Source organism: Monodon monoceros, unplaced genomic scaffold, assembly GCF_005190385.1.
Source record: "Monodon monoceros isolate NGI ecotype Baffin Bay Population unplaced genomic scaffold, NGI_Narwhal_1 Super_Scaffold_8, whole genome shotgun sequence".
NCBI classification, from domain to species: Eukaryota; Metazoa; Chordata; class Mammalia; order Artiodactyla; family Monodontidae; genus Monodon; species Monodon monoceros.
This window is the reverse complement of record NW_021703785.1, coordinates 51441815-51465560: the sequence shown is the minus strand read 5'-3', so window position 1 is coordinate 51465560 and position 23746 is coordinate 51441815. Positions and strand designations below refer to the sequence as shown.

The 23746-nt window shown below is 42.2% G+C and overlaps 1 protein-coding gene across 1 annotated transcript in view; it reads right to left on the bottom strand.

The window, feature by feature from the left end:
• Positions 1-22025, bottom strand: part of TNFSF11 (TNF superfamily member 11) — a 34463-nt gene extending 12438 nt beyond the window's left edge. The window contains exons 1-2 of the mRNA XM_029209790.1: positions 21763-22025; positions 14618-14785 (exon numbers count right to left, since the gene is read on the bottom strand). Of these exons, the coding sequence (XP_029065623.1) occupies positions 14618-14785; positions 21763-21996 (402 nt within the window). The 5' untranslated portion in view covers positions 21997-22025. The remainder of the gene's footprint in view (positions 1-14617; positions 14786-21762) is intronic.
• Positions 22026-23746: the final 1721 nt, after the last annotated feature.

The following is a 23746-nucleotide window of genomic DNA, read 5'->3' as shown; positions in this document are numbered from 1 at the left end:
GCCCTGCTCCCCAGGAAGATCAGCGATCTACCTTCTCAGAATAAAGCATGTTTAGCATCTGTCACATGCAAGGACAAAGAGAACTACCCCCTGGTTCCCAAAACCTACTCATGACCATTAGGATCACCTGTAAGTTACTAAGAAAAATCCCATGAATGAAGGAACTTATTTATGGTCACACTGTAACAAGTAGGCTTTTCAGCGAATTTATGCATTTCTTAAATAAGCATAATTTGCGCCTAAATTATGAGAGCTTCACTTAACCCTTCAGAACAGGACAAAAAGGAAAACCGACCTACTGGTAGACAGCCAAAGAAATCGCTGCCAGTTCAAGGATAGAAGAAATCCTCTGACATACTGCCACCTAGTGGACACTGTCTAACATTGCCAAGCCCGGGCTCCCACAGCCAGACCTCGCAGATTTGAAACTGCCGTTTTGCCCCCAACTCCAAAGTCTAAAAACAAGAGAGATGCGGAAGTTTCACAACATTTGAAAATCTGCTCCTTGTGGTATCTTCCTATTTAGACTGCACTGACTTTTCGTCTTTGCTGTCCGAGTACATCTGAACAGACAAGAAAACAACGGGTATGATTTTTCTTTCCTTTTTTTTTTTAAATTTCGACTTTTTATTTCACTCATAGAAAAAATGTTGGGATTTCACAATTTCTCCTCCAAGAAAGAAAGTACACAAAAGATCAATATGATTGTGTAACTGTGGTCTCTAGGACTGCTTCTCTTTAACTTCTCCTGAATTCAACATCCCAGAAGTACGATTCCCAGGAGTGTGACAGGGAGACTGCTGGGACAGGCTCCCTTGGACATCTTTAAAAAATATTTTTGGGGCTTCCCTGGTGGCGCAGTGGTTGAGAATCTGCCTGCCGATGCAGGGGACGCGGGTTCGTGCCCCGCTCCGGGAAGATCCCACATGCCGCGGAGCGGCTGGGCCCGTGAGCCATGGCCGCTGAGCCTGCGCGTCCGGAGCCTGTGCTCCGCAATGGGAGAGGCCACAACAGTGAGAGGCCCGCGTACCGCCAAAAAAATAAAAAATAAACATTTTCAGCAAACGCTTAAGCCAGCCTTTGCAAACTCAGCTGGATAACTGCCCCAAACAAGACTTTGACAGCATAGCAATTCAAGAGCGAATGTTATTAAATTGGCCTCAGTTTGTTTGACTGTTTTTTTTTTTTTTTGGTCTTACAAAATCATATGTATAAATAGATTTAAATTTGCACTGAGGACACTCCCAGCTGTAAAGATTCCCTGCAAAAAGGTCAAGCTCCTGGAGTCTGGCCTTATCACCTGTTCATTGTGATGTGAATTGTGGGACCTGTCAATCAGCACAGGAGAAACAATTTGTCTGGCCAGATGCTTCCAGAAACCACTGGCACCAGCTCCTACCTGGGGTCTCAGGTGGCTGGCTCCCCCTGCAATCCCAGTAGCAGCTGCAGGGACATCTGGCTGGTTGAACAAGGATTTAACACCCCGTTTGCCAGATATAATACAGGGTTCATACACTGTTAACATATGTAATGCATTCATTTTAACATCTGAAAGATACCCTTCCTGTAATTCTTCTCCAACCTAGTTACAAGAATAGTGTTTTCGTCAGCTGAGTTAGCACCTAAGTGCCACTTATGGTTGCTTCTGAAAATGAATAGGCAGCTTCCTAATCTTGCAGAGAAATCCTGCAGACTTCCACCTTGTAAACAGCTCAGAAATCCATCCTCTCCTCTTCAGCCAGAGGACCACTGCCTTCCTTCAAGCTTTCATCATTTCTCATTAGGATTCCAATAATAACCTCCTACCTCCTCTCCTGATCTCCCGATCTCCTCCAACTGGTCCATTGCTGCTAGAGTGAGCATCAGAAAGTCCGCATGCGAGCGAGCCCCTTCTCTTCTTTTTTGAAAGGTTTTTAAAAATTCTTATTGAAATATAGTTGATTTACAATGTTGTGTTAGTTTCAGGCACACAGCGAAGTGATTCAATTATATAGATAGATGATAGATAGATTCTTTTTAAGATTCTTTTCCATTATAGGTTATTACAAGATACTGAATATAGCTCCCTCTGCTATACGGTAAGGCCTTGCTGGTTATCTGTTTTATATATAGTAGTATGTATATTTTAATCCCAAACTCCTAATTTATCCCTCCCCCTACTTCCCCTTTGGTAACCATAAGTTTGTTTTCCATGTCTGTGAGTCTATTTCTGTTTCGTAAATAAGTTCATTGGTAGTATGACAATACTACAAATACTACTTAGTATGACAATCTCTAGGTCCATCCATGTTCTGCAAATGGCATTATTTCATTCTTTTTTATGGCTGAGTAATATTCCACTGTGTATACATACCAAATCTCCTTTATCCATTCCTCTGTCAGTGAAGTCCCTTCTCTTCTGAAAACCCTCCAGGGGCTGCCTGCAGACTTCAGGAACAAGTCTACGTTCCTTACCTGGGCTTATAAGGCCCTGCACGACCAGGCTGGTTACCATTCCAGACTCTCCAGCTATTCCTCCCCTGCACCCCCAAACTCCATCACCCCTGAGGACACTCTGGACACTCAAGCCACACAGAACTACTTAGAGTTATTTCTGTCTGCAGGTCTCCTGCCCTCCCATCCATGCAGACTTGGCATACAACTGCTCCCCTGGAGAAATGTCTTACTGTCTTATCGATAGCTCATCTTTAATTGTAAAGATTTTTTTTTTCCCTTGGCATTCTTGGCTCACAAGGCACCGAAACAATAGCCACCAGGTGTTGTGGAGCAACTAAAGAGACAGCATTAGAATTGATGCCTTAGCTTCGCTTGCCTGCTCTCCGAAAGCTCACGTGGAACTTCCAATCCACGGGACCTGCGGGAACACTTTGTATGCACCTGGATGGAGCTGGAGGCCCCCCCCAGCTTGTCATGAAGAGTCAATGGTGACAGTTCGAAAACACCTCAAAGCAAAGAACTTTAAGAGCAGGAGACATTAAAGGTTCTGTCACCTAAATACATGTCATTCAACTAGAGTGGAGCCTGTGCTTCTCAGCCCAGATCCCCTGGAGCAGAGCCCTACAGGGCACCGGGCACCAGCAGGGAGAGGGCAGGAGCATTGGGAAGGGGGAAGGGCAGCTCCCGGCCAATCCCCACAGGGGAGGGGGAGGGGAGGGGAGGGGGAGATAGGAGGGGCCCAGGGTCCAGCAAGTGTCGGGGCAGGGGAGACAGTAGATAAGGCATAAGCCCCCCTAATCCTGAAGGTGAGAGACTTGAATTTGTAACTTTACCCTCTCGTCCCTAAAATTCTTTATTTCTTACTATGAACTACTGATTTAAAAAATTCTCTCAAAGCCAAAGTCTTCTTCACAGGATTCTATCTCCCCCGCCCTCATGCACCCCACTCTGGACCCCCTCATCTCTTTGTCTCCTCACTGAATCAGCCACCAACCCACGACCATCTCTGGAAATTCTCAAGAAAGAGCTTTACCAAGAAAAATGTGGACTGGCCTCCTCCTTCCACCCCACGTACAGCCAGCGAGGGCTCATTTCTCCCAGAAGAAGTCTGCTGATTGGAAAAGACATGTCTTTGCACACACGTAATGTGCTCTACCCACCGAAGGGCTAAAGAATACGGTGCCCTTGTTTTCCTAAAGCAGAGTAATGCTTTCCCGGCAGGGCGATGGCGATGCTGGGAATAGAAAATTAGTTTTTATTGTTTAACCTTCACGGTTTAAATGAGGAAGTTTCTGCTCTAGGTAAAGGTCCCTTCGGGTTTTCATAAAGTAGCCCTATGACAGCAATATTAGTCTTCATAAAGAGCCCGATTTTACAGTGTCTTCAGCTAGGGTACTCATTTATAAAGTTTCATCTAAGGGCTTGGCAGGGTAACTGCAGTGGGGAATCTTGGGCTAACTGTGCTATTTACCACGTCTCTGCTCTCTTTTGCCACTTGAAACATAACTATGCCACCTCACATTGGCAGAGCTTCTGACATTCACGAAGCCCTATCTCCTCTGTAGAAGGCTTACTCTCACATCGACTCTTCCCCAGTATTTCTGACTCCTACAAATGGAACTAAAGGGGAACAGAGGTACCAGGCCAGCCACTGTGGACCAGTGAGGCCAGGGAGGGAAGGGGCAGGATGGCCGTGAAGGTCCTCCAGACTCAAAGTCCCTATATGGTGTTCATGCCCCAAAGAGGGAAGACGCTCCCTCTTGAAGAAGCAGGAAAAACACCACACTTGGGAGCGACCTCCACCCCTTGATGAGGATCTTCCAGGCACTGGTAATGTGGCTATAGCTTCTGACAATATTAAACAACCAGCCAACTGATGACATCAAGAGCAGGGATGAGCACAGGTCACTCACGTATTCATTAAACGTGTTCTTTAAACATTAACTGAGCGCCTACTCACTGTACCTGTCATTGGCTAGAGAAACCAAACATCACATAGTCTCTGTCCTTGGAAAGCTCACATCTGGGTGAGTCAGACCCACACCCAGCTCCTGGGGTCAATGCTATGATGGGGTGAATACAAGAAGCCCTAGGTGTGCACAAAAGGGGCCCCTAACCCCAAAGGTGGGCAGGTGGGCATCACTGGGGGACTCTTTGGGAAGTAATGCCTGAGCTAAATTTTGAAAGACAATTAGAAAACTGTACACAAAGAAGAGCCTGGAATGGCACATAAAGAACATGCACAAAGACCCATAATTCATCCATCCATTTCATCCATCCATCCATCCATCCATCCATCCATCCCACAAAGCTCACTGATGGCTGCTAGGGCCAGATGCTCTGCAGGATGCTAAGATGCTGCGTGTCCTGGACGGATATCCTCTCTGCCTTCACTGTGTTTATGGCTGTAGCAGGGGGGCGGGGGTGGGGTGGGGAAGGGCACAGCCAGGTTAGGGAACTTCTAGCACCTTCCTGAGGTGGGTCCACTGAGCACAAGCTGAGGTGGGGTGAGGAGATGGAACCACAAGGTAATGAGCCTGGAGAGGCTGGCGTTGGAAGGAGAGTTCCAGAACACTAAAGGCTTTGTGTTATGTGTTCGGCAGCTCAGACTTTGTCCTGATGACTATAGGGGGTCCACCAAAGGATTTCCTTAAGTAGGAAAGTAAGATTTGAATTTGAGAAGTCACTCAGCTGTGGAGAGGATGGACTGGAGGTAATGTGAGTAGGATGGGGTAGGACCTACTCAGTAGGACCACTTGCAGTGGTCCAGATGCAAAATGACAATGGTGATGGTGACACCTGTGTTCAGGTGACAACAGCAGTGACACAGAGTAAAGTATGTGAAGGTTTAGTAAGGAGGTAGAATTCCCAGGACGGGGGTGAGGTGAAAAGCCAATGAGTAAGTGTCTTAAGACCATCTTCTGGCTTCTGATTCGGGGTGATGGAGATAATATCATAGTAATTCACCACAAAAGGGTAGATCAGATGAGAAGCAGGTACAGGCACCGAGGAGAAGAGATTCTGAGTTCACCTCAACTTTCTGATGAAGATAAGCCTTACAGTTTATAATTATCCAGATTATTTTTACTGCTGCTACTGCTGCTATTCCCACCTAGTGTTCTCAAAGGGCAATGACTAAGGACTGGGGTAGCACCCTCGTGATGAGGAAGCTACGAGAGAATGGACCTCTCCAGACCCTGAATCTCAGAAAGTTCAAGCAAACATTTATTGTCAGGTCATCTCAGATACAGATTGTTCTCTGCAACTTCCAAGGCCCGTCTTCTCCACGCACCACAGGCTGAATCCTACCTCTTAAATACCGCCATGCACTCGTCAATGGCTCCCCGGTCCTCCAGCGGCCCTCAGCTCTTCTAAAAAAGGATTTCCCACGTCACAAAGTCTACTCCTAAACGACCAAATCAGAATCTTCGTAACAGATCTGGGAACCTTTTTCTTTCTTTTGTAAATAAGGTCCCCAAGTGATTCTTAAGATCAAGCAGGTTTGGAAAACGCTGCTCTAGGGCACGCCATTCTCTCCAGTTCCACAGGCTGTACTTCTCCTAGGACGAGCCACTCCTGGTGGAGCAATCCAGCCATCCTTTACCAAGTCCCCTCCAACTGAGGACCCTCAGTCTTACTGACTTCTGAGCTCAGATCTTAGCTCAAATCTTAGCTCAAGATCCCCATGCCACATAACGAGATGCTCCTCTTTCAGGAACGTCCTTCTTCTTCTCTGTTTCTTTAAAAATGTCAAGCCAGAATATCTTTCCTTCCACCCTGGAGTACTTCTAGCATGAAGATAAGCCCACCTCTGACAACATCACTCCCTGGTTATTTCCCTCGTGCAGACCCTCCTACCTTTTGCCCTGGGTCTCCCCTGAGATTGAGCGCATCATGGCCAATGGCCCGTTGTTGGGCAAAAGGCAGTAGATGGCCTTGGTTTTGCAGGAAAATTCTGTGGGTCATACTTTGGCTTTCCCATAAAGGCAGCTTTTATAAATGCTAGATATGATTGGGGTTGATTGAATTGCAGTTCCCAAAACTGTTATGGCAGAGATGAAATCCCATTGGAAAACCACTACATGACTAACATCTTGATTTGGGAACATCAGTGCCCCCAAACCCCAAGTTGCCTTGTGGGTTTACAAGAAACTTTCTTGGGACACATACTCTTATATACAAAGGCAAAGAGATAATGAACGGGGTTTAATTTTTCCCCTTGTTTCTGCTGTGTGTGTATTAACTAAAAAGCAAATGAGAAATAATGGCTATGTTACAACTCCAGTGATTACAATTTCATAAACAGTTAAGATCTACTCAACTTTTAATTGATTTCCTAAGTACTTTAGTTTTAAAAATGGGAATAGGCTTCCTGTAATAATTGACATTGGAATTCTAAGGAATCAGCTTTACAGATGAAAAAAAAACACTCAATCTGATGAACTTTCTGGTTTTAAATTAGTGTTCTTGAATCCACAAAACCTACTAAAAACTGGACAAGTGGGAATCAAGGTCTATTCACAGATCACAGATGCATATGACTAAATGAACCTTTGAAAGTTCATCAGAAAGATGCATGCTATTAAATCTACCTTCAAATTTCTCTCTCTTCTGGAATCTAAATAATCTTAAAGTACTTTAACTTTTAGAAAATCCACTTTCCTGCCTTAATAGGGTTTAATGAGTACTGGAGACCACTTATTGTCCCCCTAGAATCCATCCTCTCCTCTCTCCAGTTAGTTATAGGCAACCCCTTTCCTCAAGCTTCGGTGCAAATGGTTGCCCCGCTAGAGACTACAATGTGTAGCCTACTTTGACATGACATCCATGTGTCATTTTATGAATAAGTTCCAGCCAATAAGATGCTACTAGAAATGACTGACGCCTCAACTTCCAGGTACCGCCTTGACTTTTTCTTTCTCCCTTTCCTCTGTCTGGAGATGACAATATATGGAGAAACCAATTTGGATCCAGAGATGGAAGGTACCTGTTGAGGATGGAGGTGCCTTCCTGCCAGCCCTGAACTGCCACCTCCGGATTATTGCACACGAGAGAAAAAAATTCTATCTTATTTTGTCCAATGAGTGATGAGTCTCTTTGTTAGGGCAGCATAGACTATATGAAATAACAGTGAATATATGACTGAGGATCAAAGGGCTGTGAATCTTTGGGTACATCATTCTCAGTACCAGGAGATAGTTTCATTTATATTGGGAATCCTGCAGGAGATAAGGCCAACTATGCACTGATTCCCAGGGAATAAAATAAGAATTCCAGGTAAGAATTAATGGTTCAGTGATTATGGCTCTGCTCTTACTCCCCATTTTCCAGTAAATCTTTGGAGGCTCAGAGACTTACTGACTCCAGGAAATGGTTAGTCAAGAATATGCTAACAACATAGCTTACTGGTAGTCATCATCACCATTGGCTTTTCATATTCTGGGATGAAATAAGAGAGTTTTACAAAAACATATAAGAAGCCAGAGCTGTGTTTTTGGTTCACATTGTAAACCTGCCTCTATATAGTTTATAAGCTATGAAGAGGCAAATAGACCTGGGGAAAACATGATTAAAGCAAGAAGTCCAGATGAACAGAAATTTCAACAAAAATTAACCTGTAGTATGATTATATGGAGGCATTATTGCTTCAGGCTATAATATTAATAATTATCAATTATAACATTGGTGAGACATCCAGTAGATGTGAACCAGGCTTATAACATTCTGAGTGGCTTTGTGAGTTGGTCAATGACTCATGTTTATTTAAAAATATGAGTTTACAGAGTTCAAGAAGTCATCAGTCATTTACTTGTTCTTTTCCTTCAATCTTGGGTCTAAACTAGCTGTGATGTATTCAAATGTGAGCAAAGTGGCTGCAGTTCTCGTCCTGATGGAACTGCAGGTTCGTTCCAAGATCTCTAGGCATTTCTGATTGTGAAGCTTCTTCAGGGAAAAATTTTTAATGCTCCCAAACGCGCATATTTATTTATCTAAGTATTAAATAAAAACGTTCCTGTATATTAGCTACCTTATAAAATATTCACAAAAATATTTTGAAGCCAATATTAAAATATACAGATACATGTAAATCACCTTGCTTCCTTCCAGCATCCTAGGGAGGTCACCTTGAAGGCACTGAACACTCCACGTTGGAGAGCAAGGTGATTGGTGTGATTTGATTTGTATATTGATCTCTCTCCTCCCTATCACCCTTTCAGATACATTTCAAAGTAAGTTTCAGGAAGTCTTTCACAAACAGGTACCCAATGTGAAATCAACAAGCAGGCATCCTAACATCCCAGGGCTCAGGATGTATAAATATGTATAAACAGATGGCTTTCCACTGAGACTGGTCGGGAGGTCTGAAGACCAAGTGCTACTCAGGCCTGAGCCCCCCGCACTGCTCCTCAGGCTGGCAGAGGCCAGAGAGGCGGCCAAAGCTGGAGCAAGAATTGCTTTATAAATCGGACACCGTATTTGTACTAGTGTTTTCTTTATTGTCATAGACTGTTATGAGAGACTTTGTAAATTGTGGTTGGTAGGGTTGGATCACTAAGAGGCTTTCAGAGTTCTGTGCTGAAGGGAAAAAAAGCCAAGAAAACCCAGCCACAAACAAAAAAGGCGGAAAGAACAGCATTACTTGTCTGACCAAAGACGGGCTGGGTAAACACCACTTTTTGCACACATAGAATGTGATACTGTGCTTATGTCTAGCATTTGTTACCATGGGATGCGGAGATCTCTCAGTAATGACTGCAGCCACAAAAGTGATTGTGTTTTATGGGTTCACCCAATATCTATATTAGAACTGAAGCTAAGATACAAACCTACTTATGAATGCCTGATACATCCATCCTATTTTTAGCATCAGCAAGAGAAATGAGAAATTTGATTATTTTGACAAGATGTGTAGACTGTCACCTTAACCAATAATCCTCATCAAAGGATAGCACATTTGGCAAATCATTATTTGGCCAAAGGTAAGAGAAGGGTAAGTCCTTGGTTAAAGGACAAGTTATAGCAAAGTGCCTAGCACAGTGTGTGCACTGAATAAAACTGCTTGAGTCTAATGATGAGATGAATAACGTGTGTCTCCTTCCTAAAGAGTCTCTTGTCTGGGGGAAGAAACGGCATCTTGTACCTCCAAACACACAATGGTATATTATGACAACTTCTTAGTCCTTAAAAAGAATTACCTGTGTGTAATATTGTTACCCATGAGGAACAATCGTATAGCACAACAAAAGCAAATATTAAATTAATGGAATAAAGTTCTACTCATCCTGTGAGTCACACTAGTCTGTTAGTATAATTAAAGCCGTGTGTCTTGGGAATTCCCTGGTGGTCCAGTGATTAAGACTTTGCCTTCCAGTGCAGACGGTGCGGGTTCGATCCCTGGTCGGGGAGCTAAGATCCCACATGCCTCACGGCCAAAAAACCAAAACATAAAACAGAACAACATTGTAACAAACTCAGTAAAGACTTGAAAAATGGTCCACATCAAAAATCTTAAAAAAAAAAAACCCAACTGTGTGTCTTTAATAAGAGGAGTTGACTATTCTTGTCTGCCCACAAATCTTTCTCCTTCTGGCTTCCCAGGCACTGAATCTCTCATAATTAGTGTTACTCATGTGGAATGAGGCACCCTGTCCCCAACAAGCTCCTAAAATAGTGAAAATTCTTACATTATTGTTCATCAACATCTTTAAGTACAAATTGGCTTATCGTACTCTCTAGACAGTCAGTTAGAAAGCTCAAAGGAAATGGGACAATGAACAAATAAGTTCTGATGGGGGAGTTAGCGGTGGAAAGTTCACCGAGGGAGCAGAAGTGTAGGACTGCCAGGGAGCAGCTATGGGCCACGTCTCTCCATCTGGCATTTGTTTTCACTTAGGACGTGAGATAAGGCTATCACTTTAAAAAAAACAGCAAACAAACTGTCCTAGTCCCATTTTTGAATAACCCAAATTACACTCACTTATTCAAAATAATTTTCTATTATATTAAATTATACACACACATACATTCACACACATAAAATGAGGTCTACTCCAAGGTGTATGTTCTCGTTCATGGAGTACGGCTTTGCATAGTTCCGTCTTTACGTTACCCAGTCCTATTTTAAATGCCTCTATAGAGTTTTCTAGCTTTGTACGTTCCTTGTTAAGCTAAGTTTTCAGGCTTCTTAAAAATTATGAATGAAATCTTTCATTCATGTTTTCTAATTATTGTTTGAAGTGGGGGCAGCTAGTGTTTATTACCTATTAACTATTTTTTTAAATAAATAAATTTATTTATTTATTCATTTTTGGCTGCGTTGTGTCTTTGTTGCTGCACGCGGGCTTCCTCTAGTTGCGGCGAGCTGGGGCTACTCTTCGTTGCTGTGCATGGGCGTCTCATTGCAGTGGCTTCTTTTGTTGTGGAGCACGGGCTCTAGGCACGCGGGCTTCAGTAGTTGTGGCTTGCGGGCTCAGTAGTTGTGGAGCACAGGCTTAGTTGCTCTGCGGCATGAGGGATCTTCCCGGACCCGTGTCCCCTATACTGGCAGGCGGATTCTTAACCACTGTGCCACTAGGGAAGTCCCTACCTATTAAATTTTACAAAGTGATTTACTTTGCTTGTAGCTTTTCAGTTCTTTCGAATTTTCCCAAGTATACAATCATATCACATGCAGATTCTACCTTCTATATATTTTATTTCATTCTCCTATGTAATTACATTTGCTGGCACATTCTGAACAATGTGAAATAACATGGGGACAGTGGTCATCTTTGGTGTATTCCCGATATTAAGAGAAATGCTCCTGTTTTTCATCATTAGCTTTTAGTTTGAGCTATTTAGGATAACATCAAGAATCCATCTCGTTCTGTCTTCTAATGGATTTTAAACATCAGAAATAAGTGCAAAATTTTGTCAATCACTTCTCAGTGTCTATGAGATGATAACATTTTTCTCCTTTGACCTGTGAAGATGAACCATCTTTGCATTCTCATAGGTAAATGTTAATGGTATCTGTTCTTCTTAATATTACTTATTTTCCAAATTATCTTGGCTAATCTTGCATACTTATTCTTCCGGAGGAAACCCGAAGTATAATTTTTAAGAACTAGAACACCATTGAAATTAAAAGTTTATCTCTTTTTCATTGTAAGGATATACAATATGGGTTGATTTAAACAGAAAATTAGGAGACAATCATTTACCTAACCAGAATTACCTTAGTTAGAGGTTCAGCTTTGAACCAACAGATTACCTCTGGTACATGTCAATGTTTATAGATAGACCACTCAGTATTTAGGAGGTGGGATAAAAAACTGACTACTGAAAATGAAACATAAAACAAAAACAATAAAAAATGAATTAGAATTTGTCTTTCTCTGTCTGACTTAACTTCACTAAGTATAATATTCTTTAGGTCCATCCATGTTGCTGCAAATGGCAATATTTCATTCTTTTTTTTAATATATCATTTACATGTGAAATGTAAAAAACAATACAGAAGAATGTATATGCAAAAACAGAAACAGACTCACAGACAGAAAACAAACTTGTGGTTACCAGAGGGAGAGAGGGAGGGAAGGAGGGACAAATTAGGAGTATGGGATTAACAGATACAAACTACTATACATAAAATAGAATAAGCAACAAGGATTTACTGCACAGCCCAGGGAATTATATCCAACATTTTGTAATAACCTATAATGGAATATAATCTGAAGAAAAACTGAATCACTTTGCTGTTTACCTGAAACTAACACAATATTGTAAATCAACTATACTTCAATAAGAAAAGAATAGCAAATTGAGTATTAGATTTCACAATATATAGCTCAGTAGATCCTCTTTTTCTCAATGTAGATCAGGATTTTTGACGATAATTTTAAATTGAGAGTCTTGCAAATGTTATGTGTTTCCTCCATTAATACACTATCCTTCAACATATAGCTTAAAATGCCTTAAGAATAGGCTGTTTAATTACTTACTGTATTAATTAAATTAATTAGTTATACATCTTAAATAGACCTAGAAGTTTCCTAAGGATAGTATATAATCAACATGTTTACTGCTGTGGTGATAAAAATGTCACAGTGGTTTTCTGCAACTTGCTTCAGTGTCCTATTGTTTTGTCCTATTGCATGTTCAGAAAAATGATCAAACCTGCTCTATCTAAACTTTTAAAGTATGTCTTTGATTAAATCATCAACAGTGACAATGAATTAGTAATAATGGTGATAAAAGTAATATATAAACATTTAATGAGTGCATACTATATTTCCAGTACTGTGCTTAGGTCCTCTACATCTTTTATTTCAAATCAGCCACAGTCCTGCTACGGAGGGATTGTGAGCTCCACTTTTTAAAGGTAAGGAAGCCAAAGCGAAGAAATGTTAAGCCTTTTCCAAGATCACATTTATTTAATCATAAGTCTATCTGACTTCACATGCCACAATTTTTCCCACAAAATATATATGAATTAAGATGATGTGAGCAGAGGTAAATACAGTATAGTAGCCACTCAAATTTCCAATTTCTTTCCATAGTAAAAAATCAGAAGTTACTCATTTTTCTCTTATTTTTAGTAGTTTAATTTTTTGCAAAAGCAGAAAAAGAAAATGTTATAGAACTTTAAAAAATGAATTAGACTAGTGGAATTGCTGTTGCTATAGCTCAGAAGTTACAAAGTAAGATAAAAAGATCAAATTTAAATGCACATTTTAAAATATGCATCTACTGCGTAAAGCTAAGCACCTACACACTATAACGAAAATGTAATATTTTTAAGCAATAGCTCTTATAGATATTAGAACGATATGTACTTCCTTGATTCTATGATGTATTTTTTTTATATTTCAGAATCTCTGAAACTGATGCAACGAGAATCTATAATGATCATGTTTAATTCTCCAGTTAAAATTTTTTTCTTTCTTTGTGATGCATGAAATAAAGTAAGCTGAAAATTCGTGGTATCTTAGATTTGTTGAAATATAGCAAATATCAGTTTTAAGGGTTATACAAAACATCTTTATCGCCCTACTTCTATGTCCAATACATATCCTGTTTTTAAAAAATGCTATTACTATTTGTGAAACTTTAAAAAAGAAACTGATTCAATTTTAGTTTAGATTTAAGGCATTTGCGAACTTTAGTATTTACTCTAAGATGATCAGAGCTAGCCCAGGGAGTTGCAAACTAGACGTTGGGATGTATGAGCGGATGCAAGAATCCATGCAGATGTGCACGCAAGTATGCAATGTATACAGATGTGCATGCACTGGAGTCACGGGATTCTACCCGGTTCTTGGGGAGACGTAAAATAATTGCGAGGCTGCAGAATTCTCAAGTGACTTTATCCAGGAAAGTAAAACAGACAGTTATTACAGGGTTTCTCAATTGAGGCTGTCGGTGTAGAGAAGTCCTCCATCTTCTCGGTCCCCATCTCCTCCCTTCTCACCCAGCTCTCCCGGAGAATGAAAAAAGGACAGAGAATTTCCCTCTCACCCACCACACCAATTCTTGCTCTACGCGCTTTACCCCCTCACTTCGGATGACAGCTATAGTTATTCTCAACAGAGACCTGGATCCATAGATGTGGCATAGAGGTTCCTACCATTGCAAAACCAGATATAAAGGAAGTAGCCAGCAGAGAATCCTGTGAGCTAAAGGAATGTCTTCTAAGGCTGGGAATTCAAACTAGCAAACTGACCCAATGACTACCACAAACCATGTTTGTCCTCTTTCCAAGTGTGAATGTAAATCCCTCCTCCAAAATAAGAGAAGAAAAGAAAGAAAGAAAGAAAAGAAAGAAAGAAAGGAAGGAAGGAAGGAAGAAAGAAAGAAAGAAAGAAAGAAAGAAAGGGAGAGAGAGGGAGGGAGGGAGGAAGGAAGGAAGAAAGAAAAAGAAAGAAGGAAAGAAAGGAAGAAAAGGAAGGAAGGAAGGAAGGAAGAAAGAAAGAGAGAGAAAGGAAGGAAAGAAAAGAATATTTGCATGAATGTTGCTGGTCACCAAAACTAACCACTACCAACTTCAAAAGAATGCTGCTAATCCCGCAAAAAATTCTCTTTAGCTCTTTTACAAATTATTGAAATAAAAAAGAACAAAGTCAACAGCACTTAGCCAGTTTTAATTTTCAATATTAGGAGAGTCAGTGAGGGCCCTTGACTTATCTCAATGTGGACTCACCTTTTGCACAGCTGCTTGAAAGGCCTGTTTAATTCTCTTACACGAATCAGGTACTAATTTTGAGTCTTGACTCTCCAGAGTTGTGTCTTGCAAATCCGTGTTTTCATGGAGTTTGAAAATTCTATTAATGCAGTGAGTGTCATCTTCTGATATTCTATTAGGATCCATCTGAGGGGGGAAAAATGTGAGGACGTCAGAGTGGTTATCACTGATCATTCTGTTATTTAATGAAGTGTGACTTAAGGACAAAAGAATTCATTCTTACAAGAGTCATTATGTCCCCAACAACTAATAGTTAATACAATTACCATCGAGTTGGTGAAAAAATTGACTTCTAATTCATTTTTATGAGTAGCTGACTACCATCCACAACACACCTGTATACATGTGATTCATGGGGAAATTATCAAAATCGTCTGACATTGTAAAAGTGCTCACTGAGGGGAGGGGAATCAAAGAAATTACATGTGTTCAGTACAGGGAGAGACAGCCTTTTATCTTTAAGTCCCCCCCCACCCCATGCAGCACTCTATGTGGGATTATGAAGCCCACTTGGATGTTCAAAGCATGAAACTTGTATAAATCAGGTGAAATTAACATCATGTTCAGTTGCCATGTTTGCCTGGCCTTTTCCCTTAATCAATGTGTGGTTTTTTGGGGGGGGTTTTTTGTGGTACGCGGGCCTCTCACTGCTGTGGCCTCTCCCGTTGCGGAGCACAGGCTCCGGACGCGCAGGCTCAGCAGCCATGGCTCACGGGCCCAGCTGCTCCGCGGCATGTGGGATCTTCCCGGACCGGGGCACGAACCCGTGTCCCCTGCATCGGCAGGCGGACTCTCAACCACTGCGCCACCAGGGAAGCCCCAATGTGTGTTTTAATCGGCTGAAGAAGGGAGGGAGAAATCCATTTCCTAGCCCCAAAGAAAATCTAAAGCCAGAAGCATAAATTCCCTTTTCGTTGAACCTCTCATCAGTTTTCTTAACCTGGAGTGGTACGTCTGTCAGAGGGGGCCTGAGAATGTGTGTGGTGGTATTTGGTGTGAGCTGGGATGAGGAGGGCTCAGGGTGTGAGCAAGCTCTATGGATACATGCTGAGGGGATGCTAAAATTCTTGTAGTGTACTAGATAGTCCCACCCAAAATATCCCCATTACGTTATTAGCTGGTCCCCTGGTTAAAACAGGTGCCAACATAAGCATTTCTTCAAGTATTACTCTTTTCTTAAAATTGTCTGCCAGCTCCTCCTGGGGCTCCTACAAGCCTTTGTAGTGGTTTCAACTGCCAAGTACATAGTAGAGGTAATTAGCTACCTGATTGTTTTAATTGGTTTAATTTTTAAGTGGTTTAATTTATTGTCCTCTTCTTTCAAAAAATTCAAGGTACTTTATGTGCATTTGCTTATGACTAGGTACAGGCTAGATGAAAAAAAGGGAAAATTATGTAAGTTTCCAATAACCAAAGCCCAGTCAATTAATATCAAGTCTCTCGTTCCCTGGTTTAATCATCTTTTTGAAAGTCATCAGAAGATGTGCAGGTTTATTAACCAGCTGTCAGAAGTAAGCTAAGAAAGTACCCTATCCATACCTGAGATTCTCAAAATGAAATAACAGCCTTTCAACAAATGTGCACCCACTAATACAAATTTTATCATTCCACTTTTGCACGGTGTGACTCGGGAAGCAAAGCTATTTGCAATCCAAGTTTACTTTTTATTTCTTTAAAATAATTAGTATGAATCAGAATATCTGAGATTTTATATAAGGCAAGTGTTCAATTCCATACTTTTTTTAAAAAGCTCACTTATACCAATAAGTTTCACAAAAAACCAGAGAAGCCTGGACAACTGATATGAAGAGTCGTTGGGTTCAGACCCCAAGAAAGAAGAACCCTGCAGAGGCCTCAGCTGGCTCACCACCAGAAAGCCGCTGAGCTAGAGGAACAGTGTGATATTAGTGGGGAAATGCCTGGGTACCCTAACATTGGTTAAGCTCCAGTCCCGCTGACAAGCTAAGTGCCATCAACAGAAGCAGCAGTACAGGCGACCCTTGCTATGGAAACTATAGTCCAATCACTTGCAGCGTTACAGGCTCACTCAGAATTTGTTAGAAATGCAGACGCTCAGGCGCCACCCCAGGCAGTGCCTGTGAATCTGCATTCTAACTAGATCCCAGGTGATTCTGATGCACGTTAAAGTTTGAGAAGTAATGCTTTCAAATACCAAAGATACAAATATCGATTGTCTGCTATTAAAATGTCTCCAAATTTCTTTGGACACCAATTTTAAAATTTTTTCACAAGTAATACCAATTAGTATTAATACAAAATTACTGAAATGGTCAATAATGGCTAAGGGTTTAATGCAAAGAAATATAATGCAAAGATTTTTGTCTCTTCTCTCTTAAAAATATGTCCATGCCCAGGTCCCTCCCTTGGCCAATTTAATCAATATCCCTAAGGGGAGGGGTCAACTGAGTCCCTCTCCCCAAGTGTTTCTAATGTGCAGGTGAGAACCACTGTTTCAGAAAGTCACATTAGAGCTAAAACATATATAAAATGTCACCAATTGTTTTCCCAAATTAAATTATGGCATAATTAATTTTGATGTACTCACTTATTTTGTTTATTTAAGGGTCATATGTTAGAGTTTTATTTTTATTATTTTTTAAAATTTATTTTATTGAAGTATAGTTGATTTACAATGTTGTATTAGTTTCTAGTGTACAGAAAAGTGATTCAGTTATACATATATGTAACAGTTTGCATCTGCTAATCCCAAACTCCCACTCCATCCCTCCCCAACCCTGCCCGCCCTCTTGGCAACCACAAGTCTGTTCTCTATGTCTGAGTCTATTTCTGTTTCGTAAATAAGTTCATCTGTGTCATATTTTAGATTCCACATATAAGTGATATCATTTGGTATTTGTCTTTCTCTGACTCACTTCACTTAGTATGATAATCTCTAGGTCCATCCATTTTGCTGCAAATAGCATTATTTCATTCTTTTTTATGGCTGAGTAATATTCCACTGTGTATATGTACCACACCTTCTTTATCTATTCATCTGTCAATGGACATTTAGGTTGTTTCCATGTCTTGGCTAATGTGAATAGTGCTGCTATGAACATAAGGTTGCATGTGTCTTAGAAATTTATTTTTAACCTGTAAGCGAATGCCTTTCTTATTCCAGTGCCCTTGCAGCTCTCCTTTCCTGAAGATGGAGACCAGGAGAAAGGGTGGCGTAGAGGTGCAGGGGTGCAGGGCCAGCAACACACACAGGCAAATGATGGCCTCTGCTCCTGTGGTCTCAGCACTGCAGGAGCTGCAGGGCAGGGCGTCGGACTGATGCTGGACCCTCCACTTTACTCACCGAGCGGCTGGACAAATGTAACCTCTCCCCTAACAACCCATCCCCTGACACAGCAGTCTGGATAGAAAATTTATATGATGGAAAAATTGCACTTTTTAGTCTATTTTAGCCACTAACGAGAGCATTTACACATTAAAAATTAGAAAAAGGTATATTTCTAGTGCTGCAAATCATTTGAAAAGCTTTTTCAGTAAATTCAACATGCAAAGCCCTAGGCTGGATGCTGTAAAGAAGGTAGTGAGCAAAACTGGCAGTCCTGACCTTCAAGGAACTTACACTCGACAGAGGAACGAAGAAACTCATCCAAAATTCACAGTAAAAAAAAAAAAAAAAAATCACAGTAAACAGTAAATGAATTCATTGTACCTAGAAATGACTGAAAATATTAAGTGAATCTTGAACATCTGATTTAAACTGGACTTCAAAAATACAGTGATCAGATGATGTAGTTCATGTGAAAGGAACTCAATCTTAAAAAAAAAAAAAACTTCCTTGAAAATCATCTGTAGGGTTAAATGAGGCAGGATGCTAGACATTTATGCTACTTTGTTTTCTGTTTTTTTCAAGCAGGCAGCCTACACACCTCCACATCAGATTTCCGGTTCTCCTGTTTGGGTAACAGCCCAGGGAGGTTGGTGTACATATTGGGGGTTTGGCGGAAGGGGTTAAAAGGGGACAGAGACTGAGTTTCCTGAAAAGCTTATCTTGTAGCTAAGCTCTAAACTTTGAATATGGTTATATGGATGCTTAAAAAAAAAGGGCACATAAATTTTAAAAGCAACTTTTTGTAAGGGTTTTTTTTTTCTTTGTAAACCAAAGTATGAATACTATGTGGTAAATATATAGCACAAGCCACATGCTATTTTTTCTTTGGCAAGGTTGGTAGGGGAAAAGCTAATCTACACTGGATCTAGTACTTTTTTTTTTTTTTTTCTTAATCTAGGCACAAGCCATCTACAAACATTCAGGAGGCTGATTCACATTTAGCTATTCAAACATGAGTGGAGCAGGGGAAAATTTTTTGTCACTATAATTTTTACATTATTTGGGGGCATTTTTCTAAATGCATTTAAAACTAAATTGAATTGTTTTTTCTTGAGGATTTGCATGGCTCCCCCCTCCCATCTTTAAACAAAAACAATAGAACTGGCTCCTTTTCTATTCTTTTTTTTTTAACTGTTAACTGCAAACATATTACCTGATATTAGATGATTTCATTCTAGTTCAAACACATTCAGAAGCCCCAAGTAGTTGACCCACAAATTTAGTGGAAATCAAAAAACTATCTCTTATTTGGTAGCAAGTTCTAAACCAAGGAAGCTGATATAAGTGAAAATGTTAAATCAGTGTCAGGTCAAACTGAATCTACTCTCTTAACTAGAACTTTGAAAGAAGGCTTCCAGCGTACGTAAAAGTGGAAAGAATTGTAGACTTGTAGAACCTCCAGGTACCCATCACCGAGTTTCAGCAATTACCAGTGCATGGCCAATCTTGTTTCATCTATAAGCAACCACTTCCCTGTTCCCCAGGCTCCCCACCTATTATTTTGCAACGAATTCCAAATATCTTATTTCATTTGTAACTACTTCCGAATGTATCTCTAAATGATTAGGACCCCTTTCAGTATTAACTGTAGATACCGTACTCAGCAAAACGTAACCACATCTAGTGGAGTATCCTCCTATGAAAACATTGCTCCTAATATTACTTCTTAACTGAAGGAGATGACCTTTTAAAAATGTAATACACAGTTGGGTTCAGAGTAATGGTTAATATATATTTGCATAAGTCTTGGAGAAGCCCAATCTTCATGGCATTTAGGAAAACTGTACCCAGAAATTCGATGACATTAAATTCTCCATCTGAAAATTTTCTATCCATGTGACATCAAGATTGCTAGATGATCATCAGAAAGCTAGAATCCTCAGCCCACCAGGCCATTAATATTGAGAATCCCTACAAAGAAGCTGAACACTTTCTTCAACAGCCCAACAGGTCATTCTTTCCGAAACGGTCACGCCGATTTCCATGGTTCCTGCCCATCTAAGCTGTTCCTGGTCCCTAGAACTCATTCATTCCCTACTGCTCTTTCAGTGCTGAATAATCACTTCACTACCACTGCTATGAAAATGCCATAACCCCAGATTGTTAGAAAAGATAAAAGAGAACTACTGAATCTTCTGTCCCTTTTCTGAATGCTTCTCTCTTATTGGACTAAGAATTTAAAGTCTTTTGTTATAGGCCCCTTCATTACCTGGCATCATGCAATGCACACAGTATGTGCACATTGTATGTTGAATAAACGATTCTTAATTCATATTCCATACCATTTAAGAGTGTCATGTGCAGTGCAGGCACTCAATATACAGACATTAAATGGTGGGGCGGGGCAGGGGGAGGAGGGGGACAGGACCACATGCTGGATCAGAAAATGGATAAATCACTCATTCTTGGCTGCAGCATACTCCAATGAAAGAAGAATGTTTCATCACTTTCATATAGATTTGTGTAATCTATATTGCAAGTAAACCACTTGAAAGTTGTATTTTTAGAAAAACTTCCTCTCAATAGGAAAAGGTTATTTTTATTAACATACAAATACAAATTTTCTAAAGCACTGCACATAGTATGTCTACCTTTTAGTAGATAAACTAGTTCTATAAAATGCAAATTAGTGGATACTGAATATTTAACAAAAAGCCTATGATTACAAGTAATGGAGTTCAAGACCCTGGCACACGTCCAAATCCCATACAGCCCAGGCAATGCCTTGTTCTGATGCGTTCAATTTGGTTTAGTAATCACCTTTGAATCTGAAAACCAATGAAGTCCAAGCCCAAGTCTCTTTTCCCATAAAAAAAAAAAAATGCACAGTCAGCCCCCCACTTCCTTTGAGAAAGAGTTCACAGCACCAGACAAGAATACTTGAATGAATCCAACCAACTGCACTGCAATTTCCAAGAAAACACAAGAGCGTAAACCACCAGAAAGCATAAGGTTACAAATTTACCCCTTCCTTTCTACTATCTCTCTGCCGTTCCTAACCGGCTTCCTCACCTTTGAAAAGCTGGTTACTTGCTAGATTGTCGCTAGGCTGTGCCGGGGGAGAGAACACCTCCACACACACTTTGCTTCCTTCCTCCGCCCACTTAGTGGGAAGGCACGAGGGCCCTTCTTTCTTCTCTCACTCCGCGCGAGCGGAGCCCGGGTCCTAAGACCAGGCTTCTCTGGCCGCGCTATGTCTTTCGGTCCGTCTGGCGACTTGGGAATCGCCCCCCGGGGCTCCAGCGGCTGCCGGCAGCGCACGCACTGCGCGGTGCAATACAACCAACCCCAGGACCCCAAATCCTCCCGGGGGTGGGTGGGAAGGGAAAGGGTCGATTCCCAACGGTAGGCGCTCAATTGTTTTTCCTGAGTGGACCTAAGTTCATTCTTTGCTTCAAGTGGGAGGTGGAAGCAGAGAAAAGTGTGCAGTCGTTTCCCGAAGAGGTGAGCGGCCAATGCGGTCTCGCCGGGGGAAATTCAAACGCACCAGGCCTGGCGAGCTCAGCTTCGGCGCGCAGGGGGCCGGGTGCGTGCGCGAGGACCAGAGGCCAGCGCTCCGGGCCCCGCGCCTGGCTGTCCCCCAGCCGGACGCTCCCTTTTTAGGGTCACTTTCCCCTCCCCAGATATGCAAGCTCTGGGGAGTCAAGCCGGGGAACTAGACTCCGTCGCCTGCAAAGTGCTGGAGGGTGAAGGCGGGTGCGCCCCGCCCGCGCGCCCCTGGGAGGCGAGCACTCACCTGCGCTCGGAAGTAAAGGAACAGGGCGACGCTGCACGCGACCTGGCCCAGCCCCAGCCCCAGCAGGGCCACGAACGTGGAGCGGGAGGCGGCGGCGGAATGGTGCGGGGCGGGCTGCGCGGGCGGCGGCGGCGGGGCGTGCAGGGCGCCCTCGTGCGGGGCGCCAGAGCCGCCGCTGCCCATCTCCTCGGAGGCGCGCAGGTACTTGGTGTAGTCTCGGCTGGCGCGGCGCATGGCGCTCGGCCCGTCTCGCTCCGGCGCTCGCCTCCCTCCGGGACTGTTCCGGCCAAGTGCAAAGGCAGCGCAGAGCCGGCGCGCGGCCAGGCGGGCCTCGACGTAGGGGCGCTCAGAGCCGGGCGCTGCTCCTGGGGCGCGCGGGCGAGCGAGGAGGGTGCCGGCCGCCCCAACTCTTATAAACCGCTTCGGGAGGGCTGGCCCCGGGAGCCAATCAGCCCCGGCCGAGCCTGCCTCTTCCACTCCCACCCCTGGCTCCCCTTCCTTCCTTTCGCCCTCCCTCCCTTGCTCTCTCCCTGAAAGGCCTCCTCCCTCCCCATCGGGGCCCTCGGAGGAGGAGGCTGTGGGTTGTTCTAGCGGTTCCAGAGGCCACTTGCCCATCCTCAGCGGCCTTTCTGGAGGTCCAAGAGATGGGCTGGGGGAGATGCAAATGAATGCCTTGGTCAAGGACAAAGGTGACATCGCAGACATTCCTGGGGCAGTTGGCATCCCCGAGCCTCAGTTTCCCCTATAGGATTTAGAAAATTGGACTTGGTGATGTCTGAAGGCCCTTCCTATTTGCCTCTCCTCCTCCCACCACCCCCCTCACATTTTTTTTTTTTTTTTTTTTTAGCAAGGAACACCCTCAGAGATCCTGAGGGTGCAGCCTCTAGCATGTTTCCAAATATAGGTTCCGAAATATGTATTTTGGCAGGCTTAGGAAACCAGAACCCACTTCCCAAACCCCTGTTTCTGCACCCTCAGAGTGGCTTTAAATGAGGCAGATTTTGAATGCGGCAGCAGAGAGCCGATAGGCACCAACTGTGACTTAAAAAAAGAAATTTGGTACAGAGAGAGGGGTAGGACCCAGTAACTTTACGTATAGGACCATATATATGAAGAGAGTTGAGTCACATGCCATTCCTACTGCTTGGTAGTTACTCTCCTTCAGTGTCCTAAAAATAAGAGAGGTACACACCCAGAGGCGGGCCACCCAGGAGCACTCATCCAGCTGTCAGTCAGGAAAGAAAGATGTTACTCAAAGCTGAGGTGTAATTAAATGTTGGTTTCCTTGCTAAGGACAACTTTTTTAAAAGTCTGTCTTCAGAATTGTGCCCCTTGGTAAGAAAATGAGAATACGAACATTGCTCACAGATTCTGATACAACTTCAGCAGGAAAGAACAGAGGTACTGGCCAATTGAAACACCTATAAAAACTTAGGATGTTTTCACTTTTTGCTACTACGTTTGAATTTTGTGTCCTCTTTCTGCATAGTTCTCGAAAGGGCATTTCCTAGGGAAGATTTTTTCACAAATGGCACATCTCTGAGTTACGAAAACTCGTGTTCGCAATTAAACACTTAGAACTCAGCACGTGTTGAGGAAGGGCAACTAGGATGGGTAAAAACTAAACACCCAAATGAAATGATTTGTTCAAATTCAAAGATGCTTTTAGCATTCATTTGTGTATGCATCTCAAGTCTGATGAGGAAAGAGGGAAAAAAACAATTTTCAAACTCCAATCGAGAAACAACAAATGTTGATCTTCTATTCCATGCAGTCTGGGCCTCTTCTTACTTTTTGTTGGTTAACTTAGGGAAGTAACGGTTGTTTTCCCTCTCTCTTCCTTCTCCTTTTTCTTCTTTTGGGAAACAATTCTATATTTCATCCTTTTTATAAATCTCTACTAGAATCAAAGATTTTTAAAAATGTGTTATAACAACTAAACCCACAGTGACTTTACTGTATAGCCCTTTCCATTCTTTTTCAA